The 17,095-nt window shown below is 38.7% G+C and overlaps 1 protein-coding gene across 1 annotated transcript in view; it reads right to left on the bottom strand.

Annotated features, from left to right (window-relative positions):
* Positions 1–17,095, bottom strand: part of LOC126273098 (ran-binding protein 9) — a 227,914-nt gene that overhangs the window by 24,223 nt on the left and 186,596 nt on the right. Inside the window, exon 6 of the mRNA XM_049976523.1 lies at positions 13,379–13,858. Coding sequence (XP_049832480.1) covers positions 13,379–13,858 — 480 coding nt within the window. The remainder of the gene's footprint in view (positions 1–13,378; positions 13,859–17,095) is intronic.

Below are 17,095 nucleotides of genomic sequence, written 5' to 3'. Positions count from 1 at the left end.
GTGGAAGACTCTGCAGGAGACACACTCGGTAGCCCGGTACGGGCTTTTGTTAAAGTTTCCAGAACATACCTTTACCGAAGAGTCAAGCAGTATATTGCTCCCTCCTACGTATATCTCGCGAAGAGACCATGAGGATAAAATCAGAGAGATTAGAGCCCACACAGAAGCATACAGACAATCCTTCTTTCCACGTACAATACGAGACTGGAATAGAAGGGAGAACCGATAGATGTACTCAGGGTACCCTCCGCCAAACACCGTCAGGTGGCTTGCGGAGTATGGATGTAGATGTAGATGTCAACACCTGCTTTCTTTGGGATTGGAATTATTATATTCTTCTTGAAGTCTGAGGGTATTTCACCTGTCTCATACATCTTGCTCACCAGATGGTAGAGTTTTGTCAGGACTGGCTCTCCCAAGGCTGTCAATAGTTCTAATCGAATGTTGTCTACTCCGGGGGCCTTGTTTCGACTTAGGTCTTTCAGTGCTTTGTCAAACTCTTCACGCAGTATCACATCTCCCACTTCATCTTAATCTACATCCTCTTCCATTTCCATAATATTGTCCTCAAAAACATCGCCCTTGTATAGACCTTCTATATACTCCTTCCACCTTTCTGCTTTCCCTTCTTTGCTTAGAACTGGGTTTCCATCAAAGCTCTTGATATTCATGCCAGTGGTTCTCTTTTTCTCCAAAGATCTCTTTAATTTTCCTGTAGGCAGTATCTATCTTACCCCTAGTGAGATAAGCCTCTACATCCTTACATTTGTCCTCTAGCCATCCCTGCTTAACCATTTTGCACTTCCTGTCGATCTCATTTTTGAGACATTTGTATTCCTTTTTGCCTGCTTCTTTTACTGCATTTTTATATTTTCTCCTTTCATCAATTAAATTCAGTATTTCTTCTCTTACCCAAGGGTTTCTACTAACCTTCGTCTTTTTACCCATTTGATCTTCTGTGGCCTACACTATTGCATCCCTCAAAGCAACCCATTCTTCTTCTACTGTATTTCTTTCTCCCATTCCTGTCAATTGTTCCCTTATGCTCTCCCTGAAACACTCTACAACCTCTGGTTCTTTCAGTTTATCCAGGTCCCATCTCCTTAAATTCCCACCTTTTTGCAGTTTCTTCAGTTTTAATCTGCAGCTCATAACCAATATATTGTGGTCAGTCCACATCTGCCCCTGGAAATGTCTTACAATTTAAAACCTGGTTCCTAAATCTCTGTCTTTCCATTATGTAATCTATCTGATACCTTTTAGTATCTCCAGGATTCTTCCATGTATACAAGCTTATTTTATGATTCTTGAACCAAGTGTTAGCTATGATTAGGTTATGCTCTGCGCAAAATTCTACCAGGCGGCTTCCTCTTTCATTTCTTAGCCCCAATCCATATTCACCTACTATGTTTCCTTCTCTTCCTTTTCCTAATCCCGAATTCCAGTCACCCATGACTATTAAATTTTCGTCTCCCTTCACTACCTGAATAATTTCTTTTATCTCATAATACATTTCATCAATTTCTTCATCTGCGGAGCTAGTTGGCATATAAACTTGTACTACAGTAGTAGGCGTGGGCTTCATATCTTATCTTGGCCACAATAATGCGTTCACTATGCTGTTTGTAGTAGCTTACCCGCAATCCTATTTTTTTTTATTCATTATTAAACCTACTCCTGCATTACCCCTATTTGATTTTATATTTATAACCCTGTATTCACCTGACCAAAAAGTCTTGTTCCTCCTGCCATTGGACTTCACTAATTCCCACTATATCTAACTTTAACCCTTCCATTTCCCTTTTTAAATTTTCTAACCTACCTGCCCAATTAAGGGATCTGGTATTCCATGTTTCGATCCGTAGAATGCCAGTTTTTTTTCTCCTGATAATTGTGTCCTCTTGAGTAGTCCCCGCCCGGAGATCCAAATGGGGGACTATTTTATCTCCGGAATATTTTACCCAAGAGGACGCCATCATCATTTAGGGACGCCATCATCATTTAATCATATAGTAAAGCTGCATGCCCTCGGGAAAAATTACGTCTGTAGTTTACCCTTGCTTTCAGCCGTTCGCAGTACCAGAACAGCAAGGCCATTTTGGTTAGCGTTACAAGGCCAGATCAGTCGATCATCTAGACTGTTGCCCCTGCAACTACTGAAAAGGTTGCTGCCTCTCTTCAGGAACCACACGTTTGTCTGGCCTATCAACAGATACCCCTCCGTTCTGGTTGCACCTACGGCTATCTGTATTGTTGAGGCACACAAGCCTCCCCACCAACGGCAAGGTCCATGGTTCACGTTTTTTTGTCTGTAAACATATTTGGCTATATCTGAGAAGCAGTGGGATAATTAGATGATTTTGGCTTGACACCATGCCAACAGATGCATAACATTTGCGGATTGAAGTTCGAGTGGCTCATCAGAACTAGCTTTTTAACTGTAGTTAGAAAAAAATCTCTCTCTTCCCACATTTTGCAATTTTAAAGTGAAGATGCAAAAAAGCAGTAACAGTAGTTAAACAATCATAAGTCAAGCAGTTACAATATGGCCAGATGCATATCAGTTTAAAAATAAGTACAGTGCAACTTCAATTCTACATTTTTCACGATTCTACACCATAAATTCGTAGCCCTTGTGGAAAAACCCATAAGGTCAATGTTAAATATTCCCCAATTTTACATTTCTTCCTAGTAAGGCTTACCTTGATTCTAAGTTCTTACTCAATGTCTCGCTTGAATTCGTCCAGTTTTCTTCCAATTGATATTTGATGTGACTGAATGAGTTGTTGGAAAAACAAAAAACAAAATTGATGTCAATTGTTCCGGACCAAGCCAATATGCGACAAAGGGGCCCAGCTGCAACATTTTCTTGTTAAGTTTACAGGTCACTTTTTTTTTGCCTGTATTTCAGACATACTGTATTCAGCACCACTATCAATCATCAACCTTTTATTGGCTGGCGACTTGTTAAGTCACTCAATAGCCAGGGCACCCACCACACCACACTGACATGTAAAATGAGATTGCTTGCTGGACCTATGGAGGGGGGAGTGGCTCTTCAATGATGGGAGTATAGGTCGGGGTGAAACCATTTTGTGAAGTGCTGAAAATATACTTTTCATGCAGGTGTGCTATGGCACAAAAGTCACAGGGGAATATAAAAAGGGTTTTGCAACAGCACATTTTAAAGATTTTTGTATTCAAATCTGACAATACAGCTGTAAAAACCACACAGACTACTGACATATATATTAAGCACCACACACTGTAGATTGTAGAGATTGGCAGCAGTGATACAGGGTATGAGGTGAAACTGTAGTGCCCGAGCTTTCTTTCAAATTTTACATTTTACACAGTACACAAAAATTCACTGAGCCAACTTCTAATAAGCTTGTAATGTACACAGGGGAAGTAAACCCACTTTCTCACATGTCTGTTTCTCTCATCAAGCCTAAAATAACACTTTGATGTGGCAAGCATCTAAAGTGTACCTCATAAGAAAAGCATTAAACAATAACAGCAATGGTGGCAAATTTTGTCATTAAGTAGATGTCTGCATTTATGCCCATGGTTTAACCACTTAGCTGGTGTAATATTTTTGTTTGAATTCAGTATGTTCATCAAACTTTGCTTTTTTCTGGATGAATACAAAGGAAAGATCTCTCAAAAATGCATGTTTTGACATATAATTTATGGTCATAGCTTACTGTAAAATAGCTCAATTACCTTGTACCTAGATATCAATTTCAATTTTTTGATTTGTTTTTACTTGCTGTTACACACTGAGGAAATTGATTACCACAAATTATTGGACAAACACGGTAGTGTATAGTTAATTTCCTTCACTTATACAGATTTTATACAATATATTGGAGAGGATTACGATTTTCAATCATATGGCAAAGTAAGTGTGTTTTTCTCAAAACAATTTTTTTTTTAATGTTTTCCTTGATTACGAATATTCCTCAGTTTTGCGTTTTTTAAGTCTGGACTGAATAAAAACATAAAATAGGGGTTTCATAGTATTCAGCATTGTAATGTGTGTGTGTGTTATATATATATATATATATATATATATATATATATATATATAGAGAGAGAGAGAGAGAGAGAGAGAGAGAGAGAGAGAGAGAGAGAGAAAGGCAAAGAAGTTCGAACCGTTTCTGGACGGAAGATTTTTTTTGCTGCCCTAATGTTCTTCGGCAATTTTTTAAAATGATTTTAGAAGCAATATTTATACAAATATATGCAGCCATTTTCAAAATATCCTTTGTACACAATGGTGTCCACTGGGTCTCAATCAACTCTCAAATCATTATAGACAAAAAATATTTCCTTACATAATGCAGCTAAATGTGACTCCAATGCACACACAATAGATGTAAAATTCACTGTGTTTCAATTCAACAATAAAATGTTTCATAAATTATGTTTATAATGTTTTACAATCTCTGCTCAACTGATAGTAACATTTATTTTATTTCTTTTTCTCACATTCAGCATTGTCAGTTTCTTCTTTCCCAATAAAATTTGAACCTAAAACAACTGGTTTTTTTTTTGTCAAACTACTGTACCAGTGTTATCTCATCTGGGCTGCATATTCCTTCTAAATATCCTCTTTTCTTTTTCAGTGCCTCCTTAAACAGCATTAGAGGGAGATAAGCAAAACTGTTGACTGAGAATTACAGCAGCATAAATGTTTACTTGTTTCAGTGCTTGGAAAAGCTTGTATGAAGAAAATAAAAAACATCAAAATATAGTTTACACCTCTTTTCTCTTTTTATTCTCTGTTCTAACTGTAAAACTACTGTCGGTCCTTGCCCAAATGCCTATAATAAGCATTGCTCTCGGATTAAGAATAATATAATCTTTGTCCTCCATTACCACACAACATGAACATTCTGACAATGCAATGAGTTGCCTTGGCCCTTACATTCGGTTTTCACAGAGAGCTGCACTGTAAATGGGATGGAAGAATGATGCACTTATTGTGTAAGAATAATCACATTTTTAACATCATGTCCCAATACTTTTAAACTACAGGAAATTTTAGAGTTCTCATAATTATATGAAGTACATACAATGTTTTGAGAAATAAGGCAATGACACCACTTTATGTCCTTTCTTTCTAATAAAACCTGTTTTGTATAACTAATTTCTTTGTTGGCAACTTGATCACTTTTTTGACTCTCACTATAGTTTGTTGTCATTGTCATTATGCCTATCACTTTCATTATTTGGCAATATCTGGTCATTCCTTTCTTTCCTGTTTATTTTGTCAACCCCCACTCTCACTTTTTTCTTTTGATGTACTTGTCTTTGTTTTTGTATTTTATTCAGCTCATAACATACATTCACAGATCATCCGATCATGCTGTACAGGAGACACATCAATTTTAGCCTTATGATATACATAATTACATAATGGCATAATACTACTTTTTACCAGTACAGATTGACATTATTAAATTGTTTTTCTCATGATGATGATAACAGGAGGATCCTAATCAGGATGCAACTTTTCATCTTATAACAAATCAAAATCTGGCATCTTCCCATTCATAAGCCTCTCTAAAATGGTACCTGCATGTTAATAATTGGACCTAGAAGGCTTTGCCAATTTTCTGAACTGTAACATTATAACCATTAGTAGTAATACAACGGTCCTGTCTGTTTTGAAGAAATCTCAATCAAAGCTCATAGAAACTGCTTGAATAAGAAATAAATAGTTACAACAGGCTCTACATATAAAGTAAACATAAAAAGATTGAACAACATATTGTGCTCAAGACCTCATCGTTACGATTGTACACACTGAAAAACACAGGTTCTTCCTATGGACTGAAGTAATTTCAAAATATTTACTGTTTTAATAAATAAACTGATCAGTCAACAATTATAATGCAAAATAACAATAACAACATTCAATTATATAGTAGAATAAAACTAATCAATCACTTACATGTATTCTGTCGGTCACATGGTGCTGCACACTCCTACAGTCATTTGTTGATATTTTTATAGTGACGCACAACACGTGGCAGCATTTGTGCATGAGGAAAAGACTGAACATTCACAAACATAAGTACGAGGTTTCAGCTAAGAAAAAATATTTCTGTTGCAGCTAAGAGACAGTAAAAAATTAATGTTCACAATTGTAGCTAGTGGGTCAGAATGGGTTAATCTGCAGGAATTTTCATTGCAGTGAACATTCCACTGCAGAATCACTTTTTTGCTTAAAATATAAAATTTGCCAGAATAATGAAAATTGAACAAAGTGACTATAAAATGAATGACATGGTTTTTGTAAGAACTACTTTTATAGACAGCGGGTACTGAACAGGTCCTAAAATATCAGCAATGAATTGTTATCATTTGATAAATGTTTACAGTACACATTGCTTACAGTAAATGCTTCAAAAAATTCCTGTTCTTTATCTTCGAAAAGAAACAGAGTGGTCAACAGGAGTGAGAGACACACTTAATGTGTAGCATTTGCTATGCTGTGAAAAACATGGGCTTGAAAAACTGGAATGCAGTTGCTCATTTATAATGACTACGACATTCCTGGTATTCAGTCCTTGGTAAAAATAATACAAACATATATTTATCCTGGACTGTTACAAGACTCAGAGTAATGGTTATGAAAATAAAGTGACAACAGATTGTGTGTCGAGCTCCAGCTTACAGAAATATCAGGTGGAACTCACAAATTACCCAACAAAAATTTAATATCTGATGCTGTCTGCTTTAGTAAGTCTAGATTAGCAAAAGAAGACTCACAAGATAGATGTTCCCATCACACCAGCTGTACTTCACCAATTGTATCCATTATCACTAGATTTTCTTTTTATTATATGACTCAGAAAGCTTGTAGAACAGCAGGAGAAAAATATTTTACACTAATGTGATAATGCAGAATGATAATGCCATTTGCTTTTGTGTCTTCAATAAATGTAGTTGTACAAACCTAGGTGGCGATAATCTCAGAAACAATACATAAATCCACCATCAGCATCTCAGTTCAGAGTATATTATCAAATGAGATGAGATAAGGGTGTTATCAATTCAGCATGAACAGACAAGATCTGTTGCATGAACTGACCCTGGGCAATACTCCAATGTACTCCACATGCATACCAATGCACATAGCTACTACAAAACTTGACCTGAAAACTTTAAGAACTATTGCATCCGAAGAGCAGAAACACACATCTGTATCATGAGTTGGAGATACCATGTCACCCTCACAACATCCCCACAACAACCCCATTAAGTTTTATTTACATTCCCTCCGCAAACATGCCTTCGCCCTAACCAGATTACGCTCCCCTATTTTATTTACTCAGGCTTGTCTGACAGGCCTCACACTTAAAGTTTCCATGTCTGGCTGTAACCCTTCTTTCAATCAGTCCGTACACCAGTTCCAAACAGAACAATCCACAGCCCCCACTCGCCTAATCATTCACCTACACATCAACTCAGCCAATGAACACACCTGTCAACTCCTAGGCCTCACCTTCAGCCCTACTCCCAGTTTCAACCAAACAGCCCTCGTCAAAGATTTACTGCCCTACACTCGTAGTCTCTGCTGGAAATACCGTATTTACTTGAATCTAAGCCGCACTTTTTTTCCGGTTCTTGTAATCCAAAAATCTGCCTGCGGCTTAGAATCGAGTGCAAAGCAAGCGGAAGTTCTGAAAAATGTTGGTAGGTGCCGCCACAACTAACTTCTGCCGTCGAATATATGTAGCTCAACACAGGCATGCTTTGTAGGCACAAAGATAAATACTGTCACCAAAACCTCTGCATCAGTAAATAAATTTTAAAAAAAGGTGCAAGACGAGCTTTTTTTTCTCCGCCCCGAGTTTCGACCACTGCATTTTCATACATTATCAAACGAAGTAAATACAAATTCCGTATTGTTCATCTACGAATGTAGCAGAATTTCAATGTACTACAAAAATCCGACTTGGAAGATTGTTTGGGATGTTTGTCAATATAGCCAACTATAAGTTCTGAATTTTTTCCTACCTGTGAGAAGAGATGGTTGCTAATAGGAACCTGATGAAATGTGAATCACATGCAGTATTTTCTTCACCATAAGAATAATATGAATATAAACATTTTGCCATGTATTCTTTCGTGTTTTCTGCTATCTCATTTAAATCCTGTCTGCCTAATAAACTACGAAACTAGAGTGAGACAACAGCAAACGCAGAACAACATACGTATCGTGTCATGTTTATATTCGTATTATTCTTATGCCTAATAGTGATACAGTCAGAAATGAAGCACGGCAACTGACTAGATTTTTAAATCTAAGATGACTAATTTCTATGCAGAATTTGATGTACTAAAGAAGCAGCCGCAAAGATTTTCAAATGGAGAAAAATTTTCGCCTAACTCTCATTCAGAGCGTGTTCTATCATACGCAGTTTATTATTTGGTTCTTGTTGATCATTATCAAAGAAAGCAGCAGTGTAAGTAACAACAAATAGCAGTCTCTTGCCACTGTTTCGCTAATGAGATGATTCCTCCGTCTTTTTTCTTTTTAATTGTAAGCGGCGGTAGCGCGCACAAAAGCAAGCCATTCCGCGAGCGGCGACAGACCATAAACACGCACTATTAGAATGCGATAAGCAATGCATGGCACAGTACAGTAATACATTTTCAGCTTAGAGTGACGTAAACACCTATAACAAAGGAAACGGCACAAGCAAAATAAGCAATTGATTCAAACAAGACGAAGCACGTGAAAAAGGAAGGGTACCCTTATAAATACGGACGGAGCGCCTGCCTCATAGCAATGGATACCTGGTAAAGCTTAACTGCTAAGCTTACGATTCGAACCGAACTACTGTAGCTGTATCGTCATTCATTCGACCTAAATTGTGTCTCAAATTACGATGGACCAACTTTGTTTCGATTTGGAGGTGCGGCCTAAAACTTTTCTCTCCCCTTGAATTTCGAGTCTCAAATTTCAGGTGCGGCTTAGATTCGGAAAGTTTTTTTCCCTTTATTTCGAGTTTCAGTTTTCAGGTGCGGCTTAGATTCGAGTAAATACGGTATCACTTTGCCACTAAGAAAAATAATCCTAACCCTACTCCTAATCCTAATGATCCAACTCCCAAGACACTATCCAAATTGAACCCTGCCTGGAACAGTTCCGTCCTCCGTCACAGCAGGACCCACCTCCAATTCCTCAAAATCACCCTCTCCAAAACTGCCAGGAATTTCTCACTTCCAGTATTGCCTCTCAATCCTCCTTGAAAAACCTTAATCCTACTCCCAACATCACCACAGCTGAAGCCCAGGCTATCAGTGATCTGAAGCCTTACCGATCCATCGTCATTCTTCCGGCTGACAAGGGTTCCACGACCGTGTTACTTTATCGTCGGGAGTATGTGACTGAGGGACTGCATCAGCTTTCAGACAACACTACATACAAAGTTTGACAAGGTAATCCCATTCCTGATGTCCAGGCGGAGCTTCAAGGAATCCTCAGAACCTTAGGCCCCCTACAAAACTTTTCACCTGACTCCATCAACATCCTGACCCCACTGACACCCTGCACCCCTACCTTCTACCTACTTCGTAAAATTCACAAACCCAAACATCCTGGCTGCACCATTGTAGCTGGTTACCAAGCCCCCACAGAATGTATCTCTGACTACATAGAGCAACACCTTCAACCCATTACATGCAGTCTCCCATCCTTCATCAAAGACACCAACCACTTTCTCGAACGCCTGGAATCCTTACCCAATCTGTTACCCCTGGAAACCATTCTTGTAACCATTGATGCCACTTCCTTATACACAAATATCCTACACATCCAGGGCCTCGCTGTGATGGAGCACTTCCTTTCACGCTGATCACCTGCTACCCTACTTAAAACCTCTTTCCTCATTGCCTTATCCAGCTTCATCCTAACCCACAACTACTTCACTTTTGAAGGCCAGACATTCCAAGGGAACAGCCATGGGTATCAGAATGGCCCCCTCGTACGCCAACCTATTTATGGGTCACTTAAGAGGAAGCCACCTTGGTTACCCAAGCCTGCCAATCCAAAGTTTGGTACAGATTTATTGATGACATCTTCATGATCTGGACTCACAGTGAAGAAGAACTCCAAAATATCCTCTCCAACCTCAACTCCTTTGGTTCCATCAGATTCACCTGGTCCTACTCCAAATCCCATGCCACTTTCCTCAACATTGACCATCTGTCCAATGGCCAGCTTCACATATCTGTCCACATCAAACCCACCAACAAGCAACAGTACCTCAATTTTGACAGCTGCCGCCCATTCCATATCAAACAGTCGCTTCCCTAGAGCCCAGGTCTTTGTGGCAAACGAATCTGCTTCAGTCTGGAATCCCTGAACCATTACACTAGTAACATGAAAACTAGTTTTTGCATCCCGCAACTACCCTCCCGATCTGGTACAGAAGCAAACAGCTAGAGCCACTTCCTCATCCCCTCAAACCCATAACCTCCCACAGAAGAACCCCAAAAGTGCCCTATTTGTTACAGGATACTTTCTGGGACTGAATCAGACTCTGAATGTGGCTCTCCAGCAGGGATAAGACTTCCTCAAATCCTGCCCTGAAATGAGATCCATCCTTCATGAAATCCTCTCCACTCCAACAAGAACGTCTTTCCGCCGTCCAGCTAACCTTCGTAACCTCTTGGTTCATCCCCATGAAATCCCCAAACCACCTTCCCTACCCTTGTAACCGCCACTAGTGTAACACCTGTCCCATGCACCCTCCCACCACCACCTACTCCAGTCCTGTAACCCGGAAGGTGTACACGATCAAAGGCAGAGCCACGTGTGGAAGCACCCACGTGATTTACCAACTGACATGCCTACACTGTGAAGCCTTCTATGTGGGAATGACCAGCAACAAACTGTCCATTCGCATGAACAGACACAGGCAGACAGTGTTTGTTGGTAATGAGGATCACCCTGTGGCTAAACACGCCTTGGTGCACGGCCAGCTCATCTTGGCACATTGTTACACCGTCCGGGTTATCTGGATACTTCCCACTGACACCAACCTATCAGAACTCCGGAGATGGGAACTTGCCCTTCAATATATCCTCTCTTCCCATTACCCACCAAGCCTCAACCTCCGCTAATTTCAAGTTACCGCCGCTCGTACCTCACCTGTCATTCAACAACATCTTTGTCTCTGTACTTCCGCCTCGACTGACATCTCCGCCCAACCTCTTTGCATTTGCATATGTCTGCCTGTGTCTTTATATGTGCGGATGGATGTGTGCGGATGGATATGTGTAGGTGTGTGTGAGTGTAAACCTGTCCTTTTTCCCCCACTAAGGTAAGTCTTTCTGCTCCCGGGATTGGAATGATTCCTTACACTCTCCCTTAAAACCCACATCCTTTCGTCTTTACCTCTCCTTCCCTATGAAACAACCTTGGGTTGGGAAAGCTTGAAATTTGTGTGTGTGTGTGTGTGTGTGTGTGTGTGTGTGTGTGTGTGTGTGTGTGTGTGTGTGTGTGTGTGTGTGTTTATTGTCTCTATCAACATACCAACGCTTTTGTTTGGTAAGTTACAGCATCGCTGTTTTTAGATATATTTTTCCCACCTGGAATGTTTCCCTCTATTATATTCATATCATAAATTTTACATTTATTTAGTCATGTAGTGAAAGTGTGTTATTAATAGTTCCTTCAATTATATGTTAACAGAATTTGAAATATTACTGAAGGATAAATGCCTACTAACAGATGAGTGACAAACAAAACTAACAATATAGTGTAAAGAATCCAACGAAGAAGAAGAATAAGAAGAAGAAGAAGAAGGAGGAGGAGGAGGAGGAGGGGGAGGAGGAGGGGGAGGGGGAGGGGGAGGGGGAGGAGGAGGGGGGAGGGGGGAGGGGGGAGGGGGGAGGGGGAGGGGGAGGGGGAGGGGGAGGGGGAGGGGGAAAAGAAAAAGAAAGTGCCTCATCCACAGTTTGATTTGCAATATACAAAAGAAATTAATTTCTGAAATGATATTAGCTGAGAGCAGCAATAAATATTTGTCTCTTAACAATAGGATTTAATTACACTACATGATGGTTGTATGCCAATTGACAGTAAGGGCTCCCACAGCCACATCTGGCTATGCAAGTACTTGCAAATGATAGCTGAATTCATACTACTAATAGAGGCCTCACACAAATGCTGACTTAATATACAGAGTGATTTCATAATGTCACAAACTTTCAGGGGTGATAGAAAAGGAGTAACTGTGTCAATTTGAGGTAAGGCACCCTGGTCCAGAAATGACATCGTTCTGATACTGCTCTTGATGCTAAGAGTGTAGGGTAGGCAACTCTCAGAGGTGAACTATGAATAAAAACAAGAAAAATAGGTCCCATAAACATAGGGTCTAAAATGCATATTTTTAGAGCTATGAACACTTTTCAACTTCACTATTGTGAAACACATCTCTTCTCCTGAGGAAGTGGCCATAGCTCTTAAGGTATGCATTTACTGGAAGTTTTTTTCTTGTTCTGGTCTGCATTACATCCTTGAAAAATATGGAAACCAAAGAGGTTGCAGTTGAAGAGTTGCGTTTCATAGTATTGAAGATGAACAAGTGATCATAGCTCTTAATGCATGCATTTTGGAGCCCATGTTTACTTGACCTTTTTTTTTTTTTCTCTTTGTTTCATTAGACACTAACAACACTGAAAGTTGCCTACCCTACAGTCTTAGCAACAACAACGAGAGTCTAAGAAATTCCATTGCTAGATATATATGAATGATTTTCCTTATAACTTTCAACTCAGTCATTTACAAACTAGGGTCCTTTATCTCAAACTGATACATTTACCCTTCATCATCATTCCTGAAAGTCTGTAAAATCATCACAGAATTACCCTGTATACTGATACATTCTTGTATAGTGTTTATATATTATGTACTTTAGCAACATATTTGCAATAAAGGTTTGTTCTTAAATTTTTTATGAGACTACTAAAAAAATTAATGATTAGAAATGGGTTTAGCCACTGAAGCATTTTATGCAAATATGACACTGCAATTAAATATTGCTGAAACACATGAAAGATTATTATCAACTCTGTAAATGTTTGCATATTTCCCTGAAACATGTGAAAGAAATTCTCAAGTCTGCAAATGTGTATATATTTCTTTTCATGTTCACTCTTCTGCTTTTTATGACAAACAAAGGGTCTTCAGCTCTGAAAGTCACGTCCATCGCCTTTCATACTTTACGACGACGACGACGACGACGACAACGACAACGCTCCGTTTGTTTGTCAAGTGTGGCCAGTTACACACATATAGAGGTTTGTATGACTCATTTGAGATGTTTAACTTTTAAAACAAGCAGCTCACCCATTTCCTCCTCCTGAATTTCTTCTTCAAGCCGATGACTACTGCCATTTTGGTAACCATTCGTGGAGTGGCCATTCCTAGGCTCCTCCATGTCAATATCGGCATCACCGGCACATGGTGGTGGACGGATGATTTCACTGCTGCCATTCATTGCCATGTTCATATTATTGAGGTTGTTTTCTTCCACTGTATTTCTCCTGGCTTTTCCAACTTGCTGACTTGACGAATTTGAAGGTGGCGATGGTTGAGGAGGCGACGTAGGTGGTGGGGCCAAGTGGTGTGGAGGCGAGGAAAACGGTTGCCCTCTAGGGCAACGTGGTGGGCAGACTTCCGAGTCAGAGCCATTCACCATCTCTACAAATTGCCTACACTTTAGCAGGAACAGAAGATTCTGATCTCGTTCCAGCAGACCTGGGTACAACTCGCTTGTTGTTTCAATTGCTTCACCCATACGTCCTGCCAGCACCAGTTTTAAAATTCCTAGAAAATAAAAAAGGAGACACTAAAAAAATTCAATAATGGATAATAACAGAAACAATATGAAAAATGAAGGAAATGGTTTTCACTCAGTAGTGGAGTCAACTCAGTTTCACTCAGTGAAGCAAGAATCAATTCTGTTACCATATACACTATTAACTAATTAATTAAAGATTCTTAAAAAATGATGTGACTTAACTGAGTCTTAAATTAAGCTTTTTTTTTACAACCTACAATTATGATAAAACCAGCGTAACTATTTTTTTTTAATGTAATGTCTCAGTTAATAGCTATCTATTAAGACACTGATCATCTCTTTAAGCAACACAACACTACATGGGTTTAACAGCATTACTTAGAAACTAGCTATTTGGTACCAATTAAAAACACAGAGCATATATAGGGACAAAGGGGGAGGTAGGGAGAGGGGGGACCTGAAGTGGAACAACATAAATCCCCACCTCAAAATAAACAAACCTGGAGGTGGTGTGTGTGTAACTATGTTCTGAAATATAGCTAAGCATGAAAAAGCTGTAAGAAATGGTTCACTGTTAAGTCACAAGTATGCTTACAGGATAGAGTGCTGTTCCTAGAAAGTGCCTTAAATCTCTTGGATAAAAAAAAAAAAAAAAAAAATTGCAGAAAGAAAACTTGTGAAACTGATGGAAGTATGCCATCTGTATTTATTGTTATGTTCTGTTGATTCTTGCATATAAGGAATATCCTCATGTAATCCTCATTACCAAAGTAGAACACACTAAGAAGCGGGTGAACAAAGACTGGACTGATTTCTGTTTTCTGAGACTTTACAGATTACTATCTGCCAACTAAATCGAGAGAAACGTAAATCTAGTTAGTATCATCATCTGAGTTTTTGTAATTCAACATGCTTTCAAAATCAAGTCCATGAGATGCAAGTTGGGTGAATCTGAAACAGTCTAACAATGCATTCCAAATTTAGGGTCTTCAATACAAATGGAGCAAAAATTCAGAGAAACATATGGTAAAAATGAGTTAGCTCACTGACAGCTTTACATCTAGAGAACAATGAAATCATGGGAACTGCAGTACCAAGGTTTCATTCTTTCAGGTAACTTCTTGTACAAGGTAATATTTTATAAGCAAACAGGGAAGTTAAACACCTCTGCCTAAAATGGAAAAAATCTGAGTCATTCACTTTTTTAAAAAAATGTTTTGATGACCAGTTTCAATTTGGTACACAGATGATCTGAAGATCTAAAACTAATGTTGCACAGCACAGTTTGTTCAAAAGAATGCAGGTGTGTTATGATCTGCTGCACTAGTTTTGGGTCTGAAGATCAGCTGGAAGAAATGCAGGTCATAGGAACACCATAAGTTTCAATAGCTCCCATATGATTTATGTTGTATGGATTCTCTCCTCAAACACCAGACTGACTGAACCTCAATTTTGCACAGTTGTTCGAGCACATCATGTGGCCCCTCAGTCACTACAGCACAAGATTTTACCGTTCACCTTTCCTGTTTTGGTCCTAATTTGCATTGTTTCTCTTGTTCAACAATGGCAATTGCCACTTTCTCCTATCCACGTAACCCTGTTTCCCTTTTAACTATCCCATCTTAGTTTAGAACCTATCGCACCCCAACAAGAAAAGTACATGTTGGAAAACGGAAATTTCAGTTTATATCACTGAAAAATGTGTGAAAGGCTCCAACATACATGTAAAATACAATGTGATTTACTGCCAATAGCACTAACTTGAAATTTAAAGGAACCTTTTACTATTTCAAAATAAGATTTATGGAATTTATTCTTTAAGTCAAGTTTTCTCAAGCAGGTCTACTGCATTTTAGTATTGTGTCACTGTTCTTGTCAGGGTGTGATAGTACTCATGTAAGTGACACTATAGTTCTGGAAGAATGTGTACATAGGTGTAAGCTTCCCTCTCTGGAGCAAAACAAGGAAGGAAAGAAGGAACCTAAATCAGAATGTAACATACCACCAACATTGAAGTTGAACTGACGGAATGAAATTAGCCTTCTGTACTGTAAGAAGTTGCCTTAGAATTCAAGTGAAGAAATTAATGAAAATCTAAATCAGAATGGTGAAACTAATTCCAAAAATTGAGTGCAGTGTGTTAATCACCATGGTACCTTTCTCAGTAGGAGAAAAAAGATCAAAAGATTTAACAGTCATTGTTAGTTCTTATGTGCCTCTCTACTTCACAGGATTTGTTTAGATGATAACTTTTTATTACTTTCTAAACCATTATTTATATATTGTCCATGGCTCAAAATTACTGTCTATATTTAAATTCTTTTCTACCATAAGTCCAAAAATTGTTCCACACATTAAATGATAAATATAATTCATTCACAACTTCTTATTTGTTCCGCTACAGATCTAAATCTTTGAAATGATGAGCTACAGGTTATAAACTGGGTCTCATCTCTTTAAAAGTCATCAGATGCATTTTTGGCAGACATTTGCAGTTTAATTTTCACAGTTCATAGATACACTCAGCCCCAACAAATACTGCTAAGTGTCAATGGAAAATGCTGGTCTGATCCTTGTTACAAACCAAATGTTTGCTGCAGGAACTGTACATGCCCAGACAATAGATCAACCCAAATAGTCTACTGCTTTATTCTGTTTAATCATATGAATTAACAGGGACAGCAAAACATGACCCGCCACTACTCCAGCAGAGACTGAGTAGCATTGATGCATTGCAGTAGCAGACATACATATCAGCACCTGCCAGGATAAGGAATGGGACAAGTCTGGTATAGACGACATACCAGACAAATTTTTACAGATACGTGGAACCAGACATATCATTATAATCAACATAACATGAGACTAAAACAAGATAGCTCCATCAAACTAGCAATTCTACTCGCATTAATAAAATCATTTTGTTTGCAATGAGAAACCGACCTACATCATCTGTTGAACCTGAGCATCACATAAAAAAGGTGCCGAGTAGAATTTGTTTGGAATGACTCTACACACTGTAAAAACAGAACTGCGTATATCTGCCACATTTCCAGATGAAATTCACTTAATGACTTATGATAGGCATGGGGTGTATCGGTCATCACAGATGGAGAGAAAATCGCCCATGAGTAAGCAGAATCCTACAAATTCTGAGGATAGAGTAGTATTCCACCCTGTTTCAATTCCCACTCTGAGAAATACAGTACATACATGAATAATCTAGGCATATTTTTTCTCCCGTGTTTAAGGATGAGGTGCAT

Source organism: Schistocerca gregaria, chromosome 5 (assembly GCF_023897955.1).
Source record: "Schistocerca gregaria isolate iqSchGreg1 chromosome 5, iqSchGreg1.2, whole genome shotgun sequence".
NCBI classification, from domain to species: Eukaryota; Metazoa; Arthropoda; class Insecta; order Orthoptera; family Acrididae; genus Schistocerca; species Schistocerca gregaria.
Note: the sequence above shows the minus strand (reverse complement) of the source record. Positions and strands in the feature narration are given on the sequence as shown.